General features: G+C 46.6%; 2 protein-coding genes across 4 annotated transcripts; one reads left to right on the top strand and one right to left on the bottom strand.

The window, feature by feature from the left end:
• On the bottom strand, window positions 1-9,897 carry LOC100678753. Of its 2 annotated transcripts, XM_031927894.2 has the most exons (8): window positions 9,199-9,897; window positions 8,550-8,662; window positions 5,511-5,753; window positions 5,171-5,424; window positions 4,922-5,090; window positions 4,590-4,825; window positions 3,119-4,498; window positions 1-2,980 (listed from the first exon to the last, which is right to left on the bottom strand). In XM_031927894.2, the coding sequence occupies exons 1-8, from the start codon at window positions 9,329-9,331 to the stop codon at window positions 985-987; spliced, it is 4,524 nt and encodes a 1,507-aa protein (XP_031783754.1). In that variant the 5' UTR covers window positions 9,332-9,897; the 3' UTR covers window positions 1-984. The 2 variants fall into 2 exon arrangements, with proteins under 2 accessions (XP_031783754.1, XP_031783755.1); XM_031927895.2 differs by lacking the exons at window positions 8,550-8,662; window positions 9,199-9,897 and adding an exon at window positions 6,470-6,838.
• Window positions 9,898-9,976: 79 nt separating this feature from the next.
• Window positions 9,977-13,062, top strand: LOC100121557 (probable serine hydrolase). Of its 2 annotated transcripts, none has more exons than XM_008208117.4 (4): window positions 9,977-10,464; window positions 10,560-10,761; window positions 10,842-10,995; window positions 11,075-13,062. In XM_008208117.4, the coding sequence occupies exons 3-4, from the start codon at window positions 10,851-10,853 to the stop codon at window positions 11,914-11,916; spliced, it is 987 nt and encodes a 328-aa protein (XP_008206339.1). In that variant the 5' UTR covers window positions 9,977-10,464; window positions 10,560-10,761; window positions 10,842-10,850; the 3' UTR covers window positions 11,917-13,062. The 2 variants fall into 2 exon arrangements, with proteins under 2 accessions (XP_008206339.1, XP_001605169.1); XM_001605119.6 differs by having other exon boundaries at window positions 9,984-10,464; window positions 10,548-10,761.
• The last annotated feature ends 221 nt before the right edge of the window (window positions 13,063-13,283 follow it).

Genomic DNA, 13,283 nt, shown 5'->3' with positions numbered 1-13,283 from the left:
TTTTTTATATGGAAAATTCAATTTTCTTTAATAATCATCCTTTCGATTTTCTCTGTATTCTCGACAGATTTACAATATCTTTCATTCAATAGGGTATTTAGGTGTTTTTTCTTGAACGGGGCTAATCTTCAGTATTGCGTCATATCGACTTTTCTCGCAATTTTCCGCAGCGCTTCGCTGCAGACAACTTGCGCGAAATATTCGACGTGCGATACCGAACATTTTCTCGATGCAAGGTATTTTAAAATAGAATGTTACATTTATTTGATGCTTCTGATAACGAAAAGATAATTCTATAATAAAGCTGTATTTGCAGTCTTGCGTACTCTAAAAAACACCTTGATTGAACCATGGTTGAAAAGTTATTGCGGTACTGTTGTCTTCTTTACATATTAATAGTAGTACTCTTTGTATAAAAAAAGATTATCTACTTACAAAAAACGAAACGATACAAGAGTGGAAGAATATCTCCCCTTATAGTTTTGTCTCATTATCTATATATCCGTAATAATTTAAAACCCTTCATCTCATGCTTTTAAACTCTTGAAGAGCTCTAAATCCGAAAGTTTACAGGTCATATACTACAAGTTTACATTTGAAAAACTGAATGAATATTGATTCTTTTGAATTATCATTAAAACGCAAGTTAATACAATAATCTATAATAATTAATAAAACGACGAAAACCGCACTTCAAGAATGTACAATAGCGCAGGTAGCAGTGATGCTGCTACGGGACAACGGTAAAAATAATCGCATAATCATTATTCGATAATACAATGATATAGTTAATAAATTCCTAAGTGCCTTCAATATTTAAATACTACACATACACAAATACCATCTGTACACAATGTACACAACACGAGCGAAGACTGTTCATTGCGGACGATAACGAATTGACAGTCAGGCGCTCATCAGAAGAATCTGAAGATTTATGACAACGAAAAAAGGAAAAGACGGCACTTAGACGCTCGGCCGTCTTCAACTGTTCTTGATCAGCTGCCCGGAGAACTGCCGCCTGTTGGCTCCATTTCTGAAGCGCTTCGCTGGTGGTTGCATGCTTGAACGCGGCGAACTCGAGCTTCTCAGGCGACGATTGCTAGCCACCGCAACCGACAACATGCTGCCGCTGTTACTGTCCATGTCAACCTGGTCCTCGATCTTCATTACCCTGACGACGGGCTGGAAGTCGATACTCGAGCGCCTTTGGTCGACGTCCGATGAAGCTACCAGAGTCGGGGATACCCGCTCTGACAGAGCTGGATCCATCTCACCGTTTTGAAGCTCGGACGACACGCTGTCGTTTCTTTGTGCCCTTTTTAACCTTTTTCTTTCACTTGCGGATAAAAAAGCCTCTTTTTTACAGTTTTCGACCTCGAGCACAACTTTGGAGGGCGTACGGCTGTTCTTTTTCGATTTTTTTCGGCTATTTTTTCGACTGCTCAATGGTAGATCCTGAGTATTGTCACTGGAGTCCTTTTGTTGTTTTTTGGGAGATGAACCGACACCGCTTCGTCGGTTTTCGATTTCTGTATGATGCGATGCCTCGGAAGACGTTGTGTTGTTTCTTTTCCGTTTGCGACAGCACTTTAGAGGCGAATTCTTTTCTAACGGTGCCAACGAGTTCGCATCCTTCGTACATACGTTCTCGTTGTTGGACATCGACTCTTCAGAGTCTTCGCTAATACTCGACAAAGGTCCTCCTCTCTCTGTAAGTTCCTGGCTATGAGATTCTTCTTCTTCAGGTTCTACTTTGCACTTGTCGGAACTCGCGGACCTCTTCTTTCGCGTAGAAATTTCGTCAGCGCACACCGACTTGAGCACTGTTTTGTCTTGAGCTTCCTCAGACTCTTTCGATTCGCTTAAATCTTGTGGAGGTTCTTTGAACTCTTTGCACTCCTTACTCTTGATCTTACGACTCTTACTCGGTTTGCTACCCTCAATCGTATTGAGTAACTGCTCGTTTTCCTTGCCGGTTTCGTGTTCTGTCTCGTTGTCTTCCTCATCGTGTGATAACTGCGACGTCGTGCCGTCCTCCGTAATCTCCGCATCAGTCACCGACCTATTCCCGACCTCTTCCGCGGCCCTTTTCTCTAAATCCAATTCTTTTTGCAACTCCTCACCCAGATTTTTGATGTGTAGCTTTCGTCTCATCTTGTTGCCTGGCCAGCCAGTTTTGTTTTTCCTTTTCTTTCGTCGCTTCGCAGGACTTTCAACATTCTGTTCGCCGCACTCAGAGCTCGCACAAGACGAGTTCTCAATTCCGTTTGGCACGGCGTCATGGCATTGGTCAAGTAACTCGATCAAATTTACTGGTGCCCCTTTTGGAACTTCAGGTACAATAACGTCCTCCGCATTCTTTAACAAATCGACCTCAAACGAGTCCATATCCTGCATGTCGTTGCTGCTCAACATTTCATCGAGGTTTTTCACGATTTCCTTCAGATCCTCGTCGACGTCCGATTTTTCCGAGCTTTTCTTTTCGCTCTTAGACGTTTCGTTAACTTTGGGTTTCTCCTCTTCTATCGTGCTGAGATTCGTCGCTTGCTCTCTACGTTTGATGATCGTGGACATGATCGCGAGCGTCGATGCGTGACAGCGTGGACTCTTCCTTGGAGACCTGGTGCCCAGATTAACGTGTCCGCCCCGGCTACGACCTCGCTTTTTCATACTATTTTGGATAGTCCTGTGTAAAATTTCGTGGAAATCCTCGATCTCATATGGTAATAGGAATGGCTTTTCAACTTCGCTAAAGAAGTGATAGTACTCGGCACCTTCATCCTGCCGTTGGTACGTTTGGTACCAGGGTTCGGACTTTGGTACAGCTTCGAAGGAAAAATGCATCTTTTCAACTTCCGGCGAAGGTTTGGACGGATAGACTTTCTCGACAGCAGCTGGTGTTGCTGCCGGGTCCTGGGACTGCGCTTCATCTTTTTCAGGTACTGGCTCGCTGATACCCGTCAAAGGAGCTTGGTATCTACAGAAACAAACAAAGTTGTCAATGTTTTAATTGTGAATTTTCTTCATTTTAAAACTATAAAAAAACAGCAATAGTGGTAGCAGTGAAAGTATAGAATAAGAGAAAAAAATTGCTAAGAATAGATTTTATCCTTACCTTAATCTACTGCCGGGAGTCTCGAATTTGTAGTAGTCGGTGTTATCCTTAATCAAAGCCTCAGTTTGAGTTCTTCTTCTTTTCTTCGCCCTTCCCGAGCACGAATCTTGAGACTCGTCTTCGGTTATCTCTTGTTTTTCAATCTTAATAGACGCATTTGCAGGAGAAGAACTCACCACAAAAGAGTTCACGATTTCTACCCCATCACTTTCCGTGTCCTGTGGCAAAACGCTGCTTTGCTCGCCGTCACTAGCTTCACTGGACTCGTCATCACGTCGGGAATCTCCGAACATGAACATTTCCGCCTCATCGCTAAGCAGAGAGAGTTCCGACTTTCTCACACGTTTAAAACGCACCACCACCGGCTTTTCGCTCGACGGCTTGTCATCCTTTTTCGCCTTGTCAGCTTCCTCCTGTTTCGACGGAGAAACGCAAACGTTGCTACTTGGAATCGCACTGGACCTCAACTTGTTACCCAGCACTTCAACTTTGTAATACTCCCTATTGTCCTCTATCAACCTTTCCTCAACCGATAATCTCTGCCGACCTTTGTAGGTCCTGCCACCTCTTCTCGACGATCTGATTTTACCGCGATCGTCTCTACTTACACTCTTTAGCGAATTAGTATCTTCATTGTCAAGGAGAGACGGTTTTTCAGTATTATTAACAGTATCAACACTATTGCAGTCTATAGAGTCCACAGTGGGTTCAACATCGTACACTTCTTTTGTCTCATTGTTGTCAGCACTGTTCAAACCTTCACTTACTTTGCGCTTTTCTTCTCTTTTTTCATAGCCATTGACCTTTATCTTTGAGTTGACTTCTAGCAAAGAGTCTCTCAGCACATTGTCCTTAGTAGTAACTTTAGTAGGACTGCTTTCCTTGCGTTTGCAGTCAGCAGTATCAGGATCAACATCACCGTTTACAGACACATTTTCGGGCGTGTTTTCACCATCATCCACGGCTTTGTTTGCCTCTGTCTCACAAAGCCTATCAAGTAATGGCTTTTTATCACCACACTCTTGCTCATTTTCCATACATTTTTCCTCTTCCGAATCATTCTCCTCTATCCAAAGGATTCCTTTTGCACGCTTCTTAATGATAAATTTCTCACAGGACTTTTCACTTTTTTCCACTTCGTCACTTGGTTTTCCCTTAGACCTGAGTAGATGGCCACTTTCGTGCTTTGCTCTTGTTCTCAAATTATGATGAGAGTCCAAATTTAAATTCCTGCGGGCACCGTTGCACTGTATCATCTTCATGTCATCAATGCCAAACTCATTCAAGCTTGATTTGTCCTTTTTTTCCGGCTTTTCGTCCGCCGATAGTATGCCATTCTCAAGGCTGTGATCTCGACTGGCGAAAAGATTGCAGGCTTTACTGTGAACAAAAACATTGGACATTTAATATTTTTAGCATGAGTACTTAATCGTTTTGAAACCAGAGTGATAATTTAAAAACAAAAATTTACCTGACATCTTTTGACCTGTTTATCTTCAGAAAAGCTTCTACACTTGCTCCAGTGCTGATTAAATTATCCAGAGACAAGAAATTCTTGTCATTGCGTACAAAGTTTAGATGTTGGTCACTCTGCAGATGTTTGGATAAATTTCGGTAATCAATCCGACAGATTTCGCAATACCCGGTATTTTCTGTCTTGCGAGCGCGAGTAGCTGTGGCGCGAGGCCTACGAGTCATGTCTTTGCCCTGTACAAAAACGTTCATTGTTTAATTTTTTTTGTTCAACAACCGTGAACAAAAGTGAAATCGGTGGACTTTCACGCTCGGAATTCCAATCGTTACCTTTGATAAATTAGGACTAAAATATTTCTCTCTGTTTTCCTTGATCTCCTTGTTGATGGATACTTCCTTTTTTTCGCGACGTTTTAAATCAAAGGGACAAGAGCCTGGGTCACCATCAAAGTTGAGAGTGGGCCACGCTTGCAATTCCAGAAAGACTGGTCTTGTCTCCCTGCAAATGAGACGAGTTATTGAATTGGAACTGTTTGTACAGCAGGAACAGAATGAATTAAAAATGACTGTAATATTTACCTCTTGTAAGACTCAAACTTGATATACGGTTCTTTCAATTGCTTAACCTTTAGGTCCTTTCCCGAGCCAGTGTGACTGTCTCGTTTCAAACTATTAGTATCCTTCAGAGATGCAGAAATCTTCTCCAGCCAGGTTAGCAGCTGGCAGGATGTCCAAATGGGTATACCCCAAGTCTGGGCGTTATTGAGCGGATCCACGGAACACTGCTGTGGCTGTGTCAGAGCACGCTCCAACATTGCATCCACCCGCGATTTCTGCAAAAACATTGTTACACATGAGTCACAGGCAAGAGCTTACAAAGCGCAACTAAAGAGAAAAAAGCACTGGCTAAGCAACTCACCGATCTCTGGGTAGTTTGACCCCGTTGATTTGTTGAGTTTGAGAGGGGGCCTTCAACACTGCGGTACGGCGTTGGGGGAGTCGGAGTAGGAGTTGGGACCTCTATACTCCTCAGCGAGGGGGGACCCCCGCTCCCTCCACTGGTGTAACCCCATTTGCGTTTGTCTCCAGCTGTCTGGCCAGACTTGTCAGTCCTGTCCGAGATCACAAGGCTGACACTCTTCACCAGGAACAGTTCTATTCCCTGCAAGAATTGGAAACAATCCCACTGGTCAGCACAAGTCAGTGGCAGCTTACTTTCACAGCCACTCAGCGCATACAAATCAGTCAAACAATGTGCAACAACCGCTTTCGTAACCAGCCAGTAAGTAGATCAATCACACACAGAGCACACTCAGCAAGTATTGCAAAGCCAGTGCAGCCTGGCCAAGCAGTTCTGAGTCTCCACAGAGGAATGCACAGAGCACTGCACCATCCAAAGAGAGTAATCGGAGCATCAGTGATCCACAGCTGGACCAGAGCAGTGAGACACAAAGCCAGCACGTAGAGAAAGAGAGAGAGAGAAGAGAGAGACAGCAGCTCTGGCATTCTAATAATAAATAACGGAGAAAAAGGCGACGGCAGCGGCGTCGCCGCGCAGGTAAGCGCGAAAAAAGGTCGCGTCACGTGGGGACGACGACTCCGACTGCATCATCATCGCAGCAGCGTCGCCGAAGAGAAGCATAGAAGAGGCAGATGGACGCGAGCGCGCACACGCACACAGGCAGACGAGAGAGAGAGAGAGAGAAACGGCTCGTTCGCGGCTGCACAGCACAGCGGCCCTGATGTCAACGTACACACACTCGCTCCGCCGGAAAGAGAAAGAGACTCTCGCTCGCTGTAGGTATACCGTATACGTTGCACATACATGCACTACACAAACGAACGCTACACACACACTCCGTCCTAGCCGACACACACCTCTCCTGCGGCGTCCTGTAGGATTCGTCCTGCTCCACCGCCCAGTAAAATTCATAGACACGACTCACAATTCTCCAGCACAACAGCAGAGTTATTTTAGATAATTCGCGAGTCGCCACACACGATCACACCAAGTTCGAGACACTACGGCTACAGTACGGAGTCGCGTCGGAGGTGCAGCAGCAGCAGTAGCAGCAGCAGTATGTAGGCGCAAACAGGGCTACAGAAGCAGCAACACACGCAGGAGACGCAGCGCAACCACGGGCATAGGCCAACTGCTATCTGTGGAACTGTCACGCACAAAATGGCCATCCGCCGTTAAGAGCTTGCCTGCGCGCTCGCGAGGGAGCGTCCCCGGCGGCGATAGCTATAGAGCCGTGTACGCCGCGAGAGTAGGCAGCGGCGGAGGTAATCGAAGCGTGCGGGCCGAATTTTCCGCGACGGCCTGCTTTTCCCGCGAGCCTCGAACGTTTTTCTGGAGCGAGGACGATCCTTGCGAGTCTCGGGAGTCCGGCAATGCATCTGGAAAATCGGCGCGTTCGATTTCGCGGACCTCTTGCCGCGTCCACGGGGTGGCGCGCGTTACGCCGCAGCCGGTTTCTTCCGAATTGTTTGTCAACACAGGCGCGAAGTGTGCTACAGAGATGCGGGACTTTGGAGCGAGCGAGACCGAGAGATCCACGAGCCGAACTATAGCGTGTTTTGCTATAGTATAGATTGTGCGAGAGAGAGAGAGAAGTGTTATCGCGGGAGAGGTGGAGGCGACGTTGCCGGATCTCCCGCTCTCTCCGCCTCTTGCTCTCTTGCTCCGTTGGGTCGCGGCTCGGAAAACAAGGGGACTTTTTTAAAACGTTTTGGAGTTTCGGAATCGCGCCTACGTAGTATATTGCGCGGCTGCACGCTCCGGCTGATTGGAGGGTTTCGCGAGGGCGTATATACGCGCTCTCTGGCAGCTTCGATCGCGAGCGAAAGATTATTTTGGAGCAAACTGTGCCGCGACGGAAAACGCGTTTGCACACCCGAGCCGAGGCCTTTTACGCGGAGCGAGGCCGCGAGAGAGAAGAGCGACGATAAGAGCGCGACGAAAAGAATGCCGCGCGCGTATGTGGAACGCTGGAAATACGTAATAATGGAATAACTGTATTTCTCTCGCTTTTCTAGATCTTGAGCGCGCGAAGCAAATTTCGAAGTTTGCCGCCACAGCCGGCAACGTCGCCGCGGTCCCGTCGCTGTTGATACATCTGTCGGCCGTCAACGTCGTCTACATGCACGCGCATAGAGCAGACGGCAGCACACATAGGCCGCGCACACCCACACCTGGCGAGTCCTGAAAAGCGAGTATAGTGACCTCAGAGCGCGCGTCGAACAAACAATATTTTTCCGTCCCGCGGCGGGGAATTTAGGGCGGAGCCGCGAGAGAGCCTGGCAACAGCAGAATCCGGGGGGCCTGCTGCTGCTGCTGCTGCTCCTGCAACGGCTCCCCCCCTCTCTCTCCCTCTCTCTCTCTCTCTTTCGTTCTCTGCACCGTCTGTTTGCGTGGTCGATTCATCCGCGCGCCTCGGTGAATTCTCCCGCTGCAACAGTATAGCACACGGCCTATAGAGAGAAAGAGAGACGGACTAGACCCCTGCCCTCCCCCGACAAACACGCCGATAGCTGCTGGTCTCTGTGTGTATACATGCAGTGCCGAGTCGCTCCGTCTTCGTCGCTGCGCGCGCGAAACTTTCTTTTTGGCATTTCTCGCTTGCTGGAACTGAGCGAGAGAGAGGAAGCGCACACTTGCTGATGCTGCTGTTACTGTCGGGATTCCGTGGAAGAAGATTTCGACGAATTTCGACGGCACGTTTTCGCGCGCATCCTCTGATCTTTATGTTATGATGATGTTGCTTGCAGAAGGAAAGCGATGCTGAGACCTTTCTCAGAAATGGCAGAGGCACTTGGCTGCGTTTGAAGAATCATACTCATTCGAGCACTCTAGGCTTCGTACTCCAACAGAAGTTACAGAGATAAACCTGTCTGACCGCAGAGTATACCAACTGCAAGTTTATGTAATTATGGAGTAATGGCTCTGAGTACTCACCCCACCGAGTTCCTTGATTCTGGCTTCTAACTTCGAGGAGAGAGCATGGTTCTTGATGTCCAGGTAGAAGGTCTTCTTCTCCAGGGGCTTGGGTCCTTTTTGGATGCGTACTTCTGAAAGAGAAAGTTGAGAGTGGGTAACTGAGCAAGAATGCCGAGTTTGGTAAGTCAATGAAAGAAGCGATACAAGCAAAGAGGATAGCATCACAGTACAATTGGAGCCCGACACAGAACCCTGCATGCGTAACGGAACACCCCGAGCTGAAAATTCTTTCACTGGAGTTGCAAGCCTGCACAGCAGCTTATCAAGACACGAGTGTCCTCCAGTCTTTCCAAGCAGAAAACAAAAGCACCTCAGCGGTAATGGAAAGAAAATATTCCAGACCTACAGGAAGCAGCAGACTAAACAAAAAACGAGATCCCCCAGCCCTCCCGCAAAACTCATATCCCACAATAGCAGAGAGCACGCGAAACTTCTTCGCATCCGGCTCTGGTGTGCATTATAAGCATACTGCTTTTTCGCCTATTTATAGCGATTGCGCGCGCGTTACACACATGCACCCAACTAGGTTAGAAAGCCTGCTGCATCAGAGTTATATAGCCGATGAGAGAAGAGAGCCCATGACAAAGAGCCGTGTAATAATACTCACTGCTGTCGACGGGTATTTTCGAGGTGGCTGCTGCGCTGGTCTCCCCGTTGTTCCTGGGCCGCTGAAGGCTACTGGCGCTGAGGAGCTTGTGGCGTTGCTGCTGTTGCTGCTGGAGCTTGGACGGTGATACCATCCCTAGGCGATGGGCCGGCCTGCCGCCAGCTGCGGCGCGGTGAGCTGCTTCTCGACGAGGGCTGCTGAGGCTGAGCACCGGATGCCCATCCTCCTTCTTCGACCTCTTTCTCTGGCCGCACTTTGTAGTGTTCTATGTGCACGCACCTATCAGCCGAGATCTCGCTATTGCCTACTCCGCACTCGAGCGCACCGGCCTGTCTTTCGCGAGGATCTCGCGAGCGTCGTCCTCTGGAGGAACAGCTGCTGGCCCTTAGTCCGACCTTGCTCCTCCTTTCTCCGGCTGCTGCATGGAAAAACACGCTCGTGCGCGAGTAGGAGAACGAGCGAGAGAGAGAGAGTGAGAGAGAGAGAAAAACACGCGAGGACACACACACACGCGCGCGCGCCCGCGGTTCGAACGTCTCAGCTTCTTCGCGGAAATGATAGTCTATCCCACGAATGAGTCCTGCTCGCTTTCGGTATCCGTGGCCGTCGGTCAACACATTTTTAGATGAAAAAACAGCTAATTTCTAGCACAACAACTACACTAGGCGAGGGATCGACGCACAGCTTCCTCTGCTACACAGGGCTACAGGCCAGTTCGACGAGTCGAGCGAGTTGTTCGGCGTGAAGGAAGCAGCTGGTCGCCTGTGCGCGCGAGTTTAGTGCGCGCGCGCGCGCGCGCGGTAAAAGTCGGGAAGCGAGTCGTGCGCGCGACGAACTGGCTTTTTCGAGTTCGTTATTGAGCTACAGCTACTGGGCTACCTGTGACCTATGCAGCGAGGGATGACGTATATAGGGAGTGGCGGCCTTTTCCTTGGGCGGGAGGCAGTAAAAAGAACAGCAACGGTTTAGCGACACTTTATGCAAAGATTTATCAGCCGCACTTTCCACACATTGTCTACTGTCAGAGCACACAGTGATAAAAAATAAAGCAACTCATACACATATTTCATATGTAACGAAAGTTAGGTCGCTTTTCGCGCGCAAACTAAAGTCAGCTGCCAACTTTTGATTGGTCTCCAAATGTTCATTTTTCGCGATCGGTCTGCTAAATCGAGTTTTCGCGGAGCACGTGTTCAACATCTGCATTCAGATTTCAGCATAGGTACTTCGCTGTATCGTTGATGCATCACGCAGAGGTATCAGTAGGTATGTATGCGTGTATACTATACGTAGACAAAGTTACAAATTTCCTAGACTCGTGTCAAGAAGAAGGAGTATCTCTTAATCAGATTTTTTTCTAGGTTTTATTGTATTTGACACAAAATTTATTGCTGATAAAATCTGTACGATGGAGAATTATAAAGTTGCAGAGTCATGATATCCCAAAAAGCGCCGTACACGTAACGCGTTCAGGCTCATTTTTGCGTCATCCCGTCACACTTATAGATATACTCAGTCGTCTGCTTGCTATTTGTTGAACATTGACCTTCAAATAAAATAAAGGTTGGTATACGATAAAACGTCAGCTTGTTGTTTTGCATTTTCGAATATAATTTTTAACGCGCAACTGTGCTTCCATTTAGATATTGAAGATGTTTGCAAAACAAGTTGGACGTCTGGGCAGCCAGACATTAGGATATCTGGTTGTAACGAGAGGAATTCAACAGAATGCTAAATTGGCCACCTGTGCTGAATTCACACCAGTGCAAATCGACGTGCCATGGGGTAAAATAGAAGGTGAGTAAATGGCTTCCCTAACCTCAGATTATTAATAGACGGTGAAGATTACTGTAAACAAAATTTGTTCTATTAATAGCCAAACTATGGGGCTCCAAGGATAAGCAGCCACTCCTGACGATTCACGGATGGATGGATAATGCAGGAAGCTTCGATAATATTGCTCCACTTTTGAAGCATTCTTCGATACTTGCAATAGATTTACCTGGACATGGTTTGTCTAGCTGGATACCAAGAGGCATCCCGTATAGTGAAGATATCTGTGCAGAAGCTATAAGATTAGTAGTTAAAAAGTTTGGCTGGAAGAAAGTAAAGTTACTAGGACACTCCATGGGTGGAATACTCTGTCACAATTACGCAAGACTGTATCCAGATGAGACTGAGTTTGTTGTAAGTATAGACTCTCTGGCATTTGTGCCCACCACGATCACAAAGCACTCAAAATATCGAGCAAAAGCTTTAGACAAGCTCATAAGCTTTGAGGAAAAAGTCACAGACAACCCACCGAGTTACCCAGAGGAGGTAGCCATCGACAAATGGATCAAGGCTGTTAAATTCAGCAACTTGGATGTCCCTACGACCAAGACCCTCATGATCCGGGGAGCCAATCGAAAAGACGACGGTACATACTACTTTACCCGCGATTACCGCCTCAGCATTCAAGGATTCAACGCCTGCTACACTACCGAGGTCATCAGGGAGATGACGCAGCTCATCACTTGCCCCTACATGGTAATAAAGTTTTCCCAAACTCCGTTTATCAACGTTGACAAGTACTGGACGAATGTCACCGAGATCTTGAAGGAGAAGAGCTCCGATTTTCACTTCGTAGAAATGGATGGCTGGCATCACATGCACATGATCGAGCCCGAGAAGATCGCGAACGTGATCAATCCGTTCCTCGAGAAGCACGATGTTTAATAAAAACGTGCGATTAATTAACATTATTAGATAGATCAATTCGTCGCTCCCTACGAAGAGTAGCACTGTTCAAATTTACCGTCATAACTCAAAATTTCCAGCCAAGACTAGCACAACTCAAACTTTCTCACAACTTTAACGACGAATTTCTATAAAAATTTTCCGATTTTTGCGAAACTGTCCCTAATGAACATTTTTAAATATTCACAACTTACAACTTTTTACCGAATTTAAAAACCTTTTATACTTTGAGTTTTGTCTGTCTTTGCCCAAGGTTTTCATGAACTTAACCAACAAAATAACCCAATAAAAACGTAAAATACTCAGATTTTAAGTAATATAAAGTCGCGAGTTGTGCTACTCTTGACCGCATTTCTGAACTGTGCTACTCTTCGCGGCAAATCGTGAGTTGGGCTAGTTTTCGTTTGAAAATTTGAACTGTAGTCTTCGTAAAAAGCGACGAATTTTTGTATTAGCGCAATTTTGTAATAATAAGAATAGGCGCTCATTACATAGCGAAGAGCGCAAACTAGAGACAAATTGCCAGTTCGTTCTTGCACTTCGTCGTATATATAATAGCGTACAGATGAGCGAACATAAATTAACAGCGCGAGCATTCAAAGATTAGAGGGCGCCAGAGACCTCTCGCGCGCGAAATCGTTTGACGTAGATAGATGCACAATGTCCTTCTACGTATATGTTACTGCTGCTGCAGCTGCATCGTGTGACGCAAGGCTCGCGTGATCTGCGCGCTAAGCCTCGCCCGCCACTGGTCAATCGCTGCTGCTGCTGCTGCGCTTCTGTCTAGCTTTTGCATTATGCGTCGTATTTGTGTGCGAGAGGCGGAGTTGGATAATGAAAAGTACGTAGCTTATGTATTTTGTAAACAGCCTGGGGTGCCTATATACTCGATGCCTCGGTGCGCTGGCGCGTTGAGCGGGTATATGATAAGTACCGATAGGTAAAAAATTACCAGCTGAAAAAGTAACGAAGAATGTTTACTCGCCTCGTCCAGTACTTCATCCATCGTTCATTTTCTGGTACTTAATTTTAGCCAAGGTATGGTTTGAAACCGATTGCCTATAATAAAAGTTTTGTAAAACAAAAAAAAACAGAAAATATACTGAATAAATTATCGAAAACGAATTGACGGATAGCAAGCATTTTTATCGAATGTAATAATTCAGGCTGCTTCGAATTTACACCTTCCCCCCCCCCCCTAAGGCATGCTAATCGAATACTTTGTCAAACATCGATGCGTAATTATAATTAATAGCGTGTAAAATTAAAGCCGCGACGACTTGCCAATCGGACGCGACGCAACAACGATAAAATCAAATCTATAAAGGTTGCGACGATTCATTTGT

Source organism: Nasonia vitripennis, chromosome 3 (assembly GCF_009193385.2).
Source record: "Nasonia vitripennis strain AsymCx chromosome 3, Nvit_psr_1.1, whole genome shotgun sequence".
Taxonomy (NCBI): Eukaryota; Metazoa; Arthropoda; class Insecta; order Hymenoptera; family Pteromalidae; genus Nasonia; species Nasonia vitripennis.
This window is presented reverse-complemented; position numbering and strand designations above follow the sequence as displayed.

Coding starts and splice junctions, on each gene's coding strand:
- LOC100678753 (XM_031927894.2), bottom strand. CDS start 9,331: ATGGTATCACCGTCCAAGCTCCAGCAGCAACAGCAGCAACGCCACAAG. Junction 4,826..4,921: donor TTAGTCCTAATTTATCAAAG/GTAACGATTGGA, acceptor GTTTTTGTACAG/GGCAAAGACATGACTCGTAG. Junction 2,981..3,118: donor ACTCCCGGCAGTAGATTAAG/GTAAGGATAAAA, acceptor TTGTTTCTGTAG/ATACCAAGCTCCTTTGACGG.
- LOC100121557 (XM_008208117.4), top strand. CDS start 10,851: ATGTTTGCAAAACAAGTTGGACGTCTGGGCAGCCAGACATTAGGATAT. Junction 10,996..11,074: donor GCCATGGGGTAAAATAGAAG/GTGAGTAAATGG, acceptor TTCTATTAATAG/CCAAACTATGGGGCTCCAAG.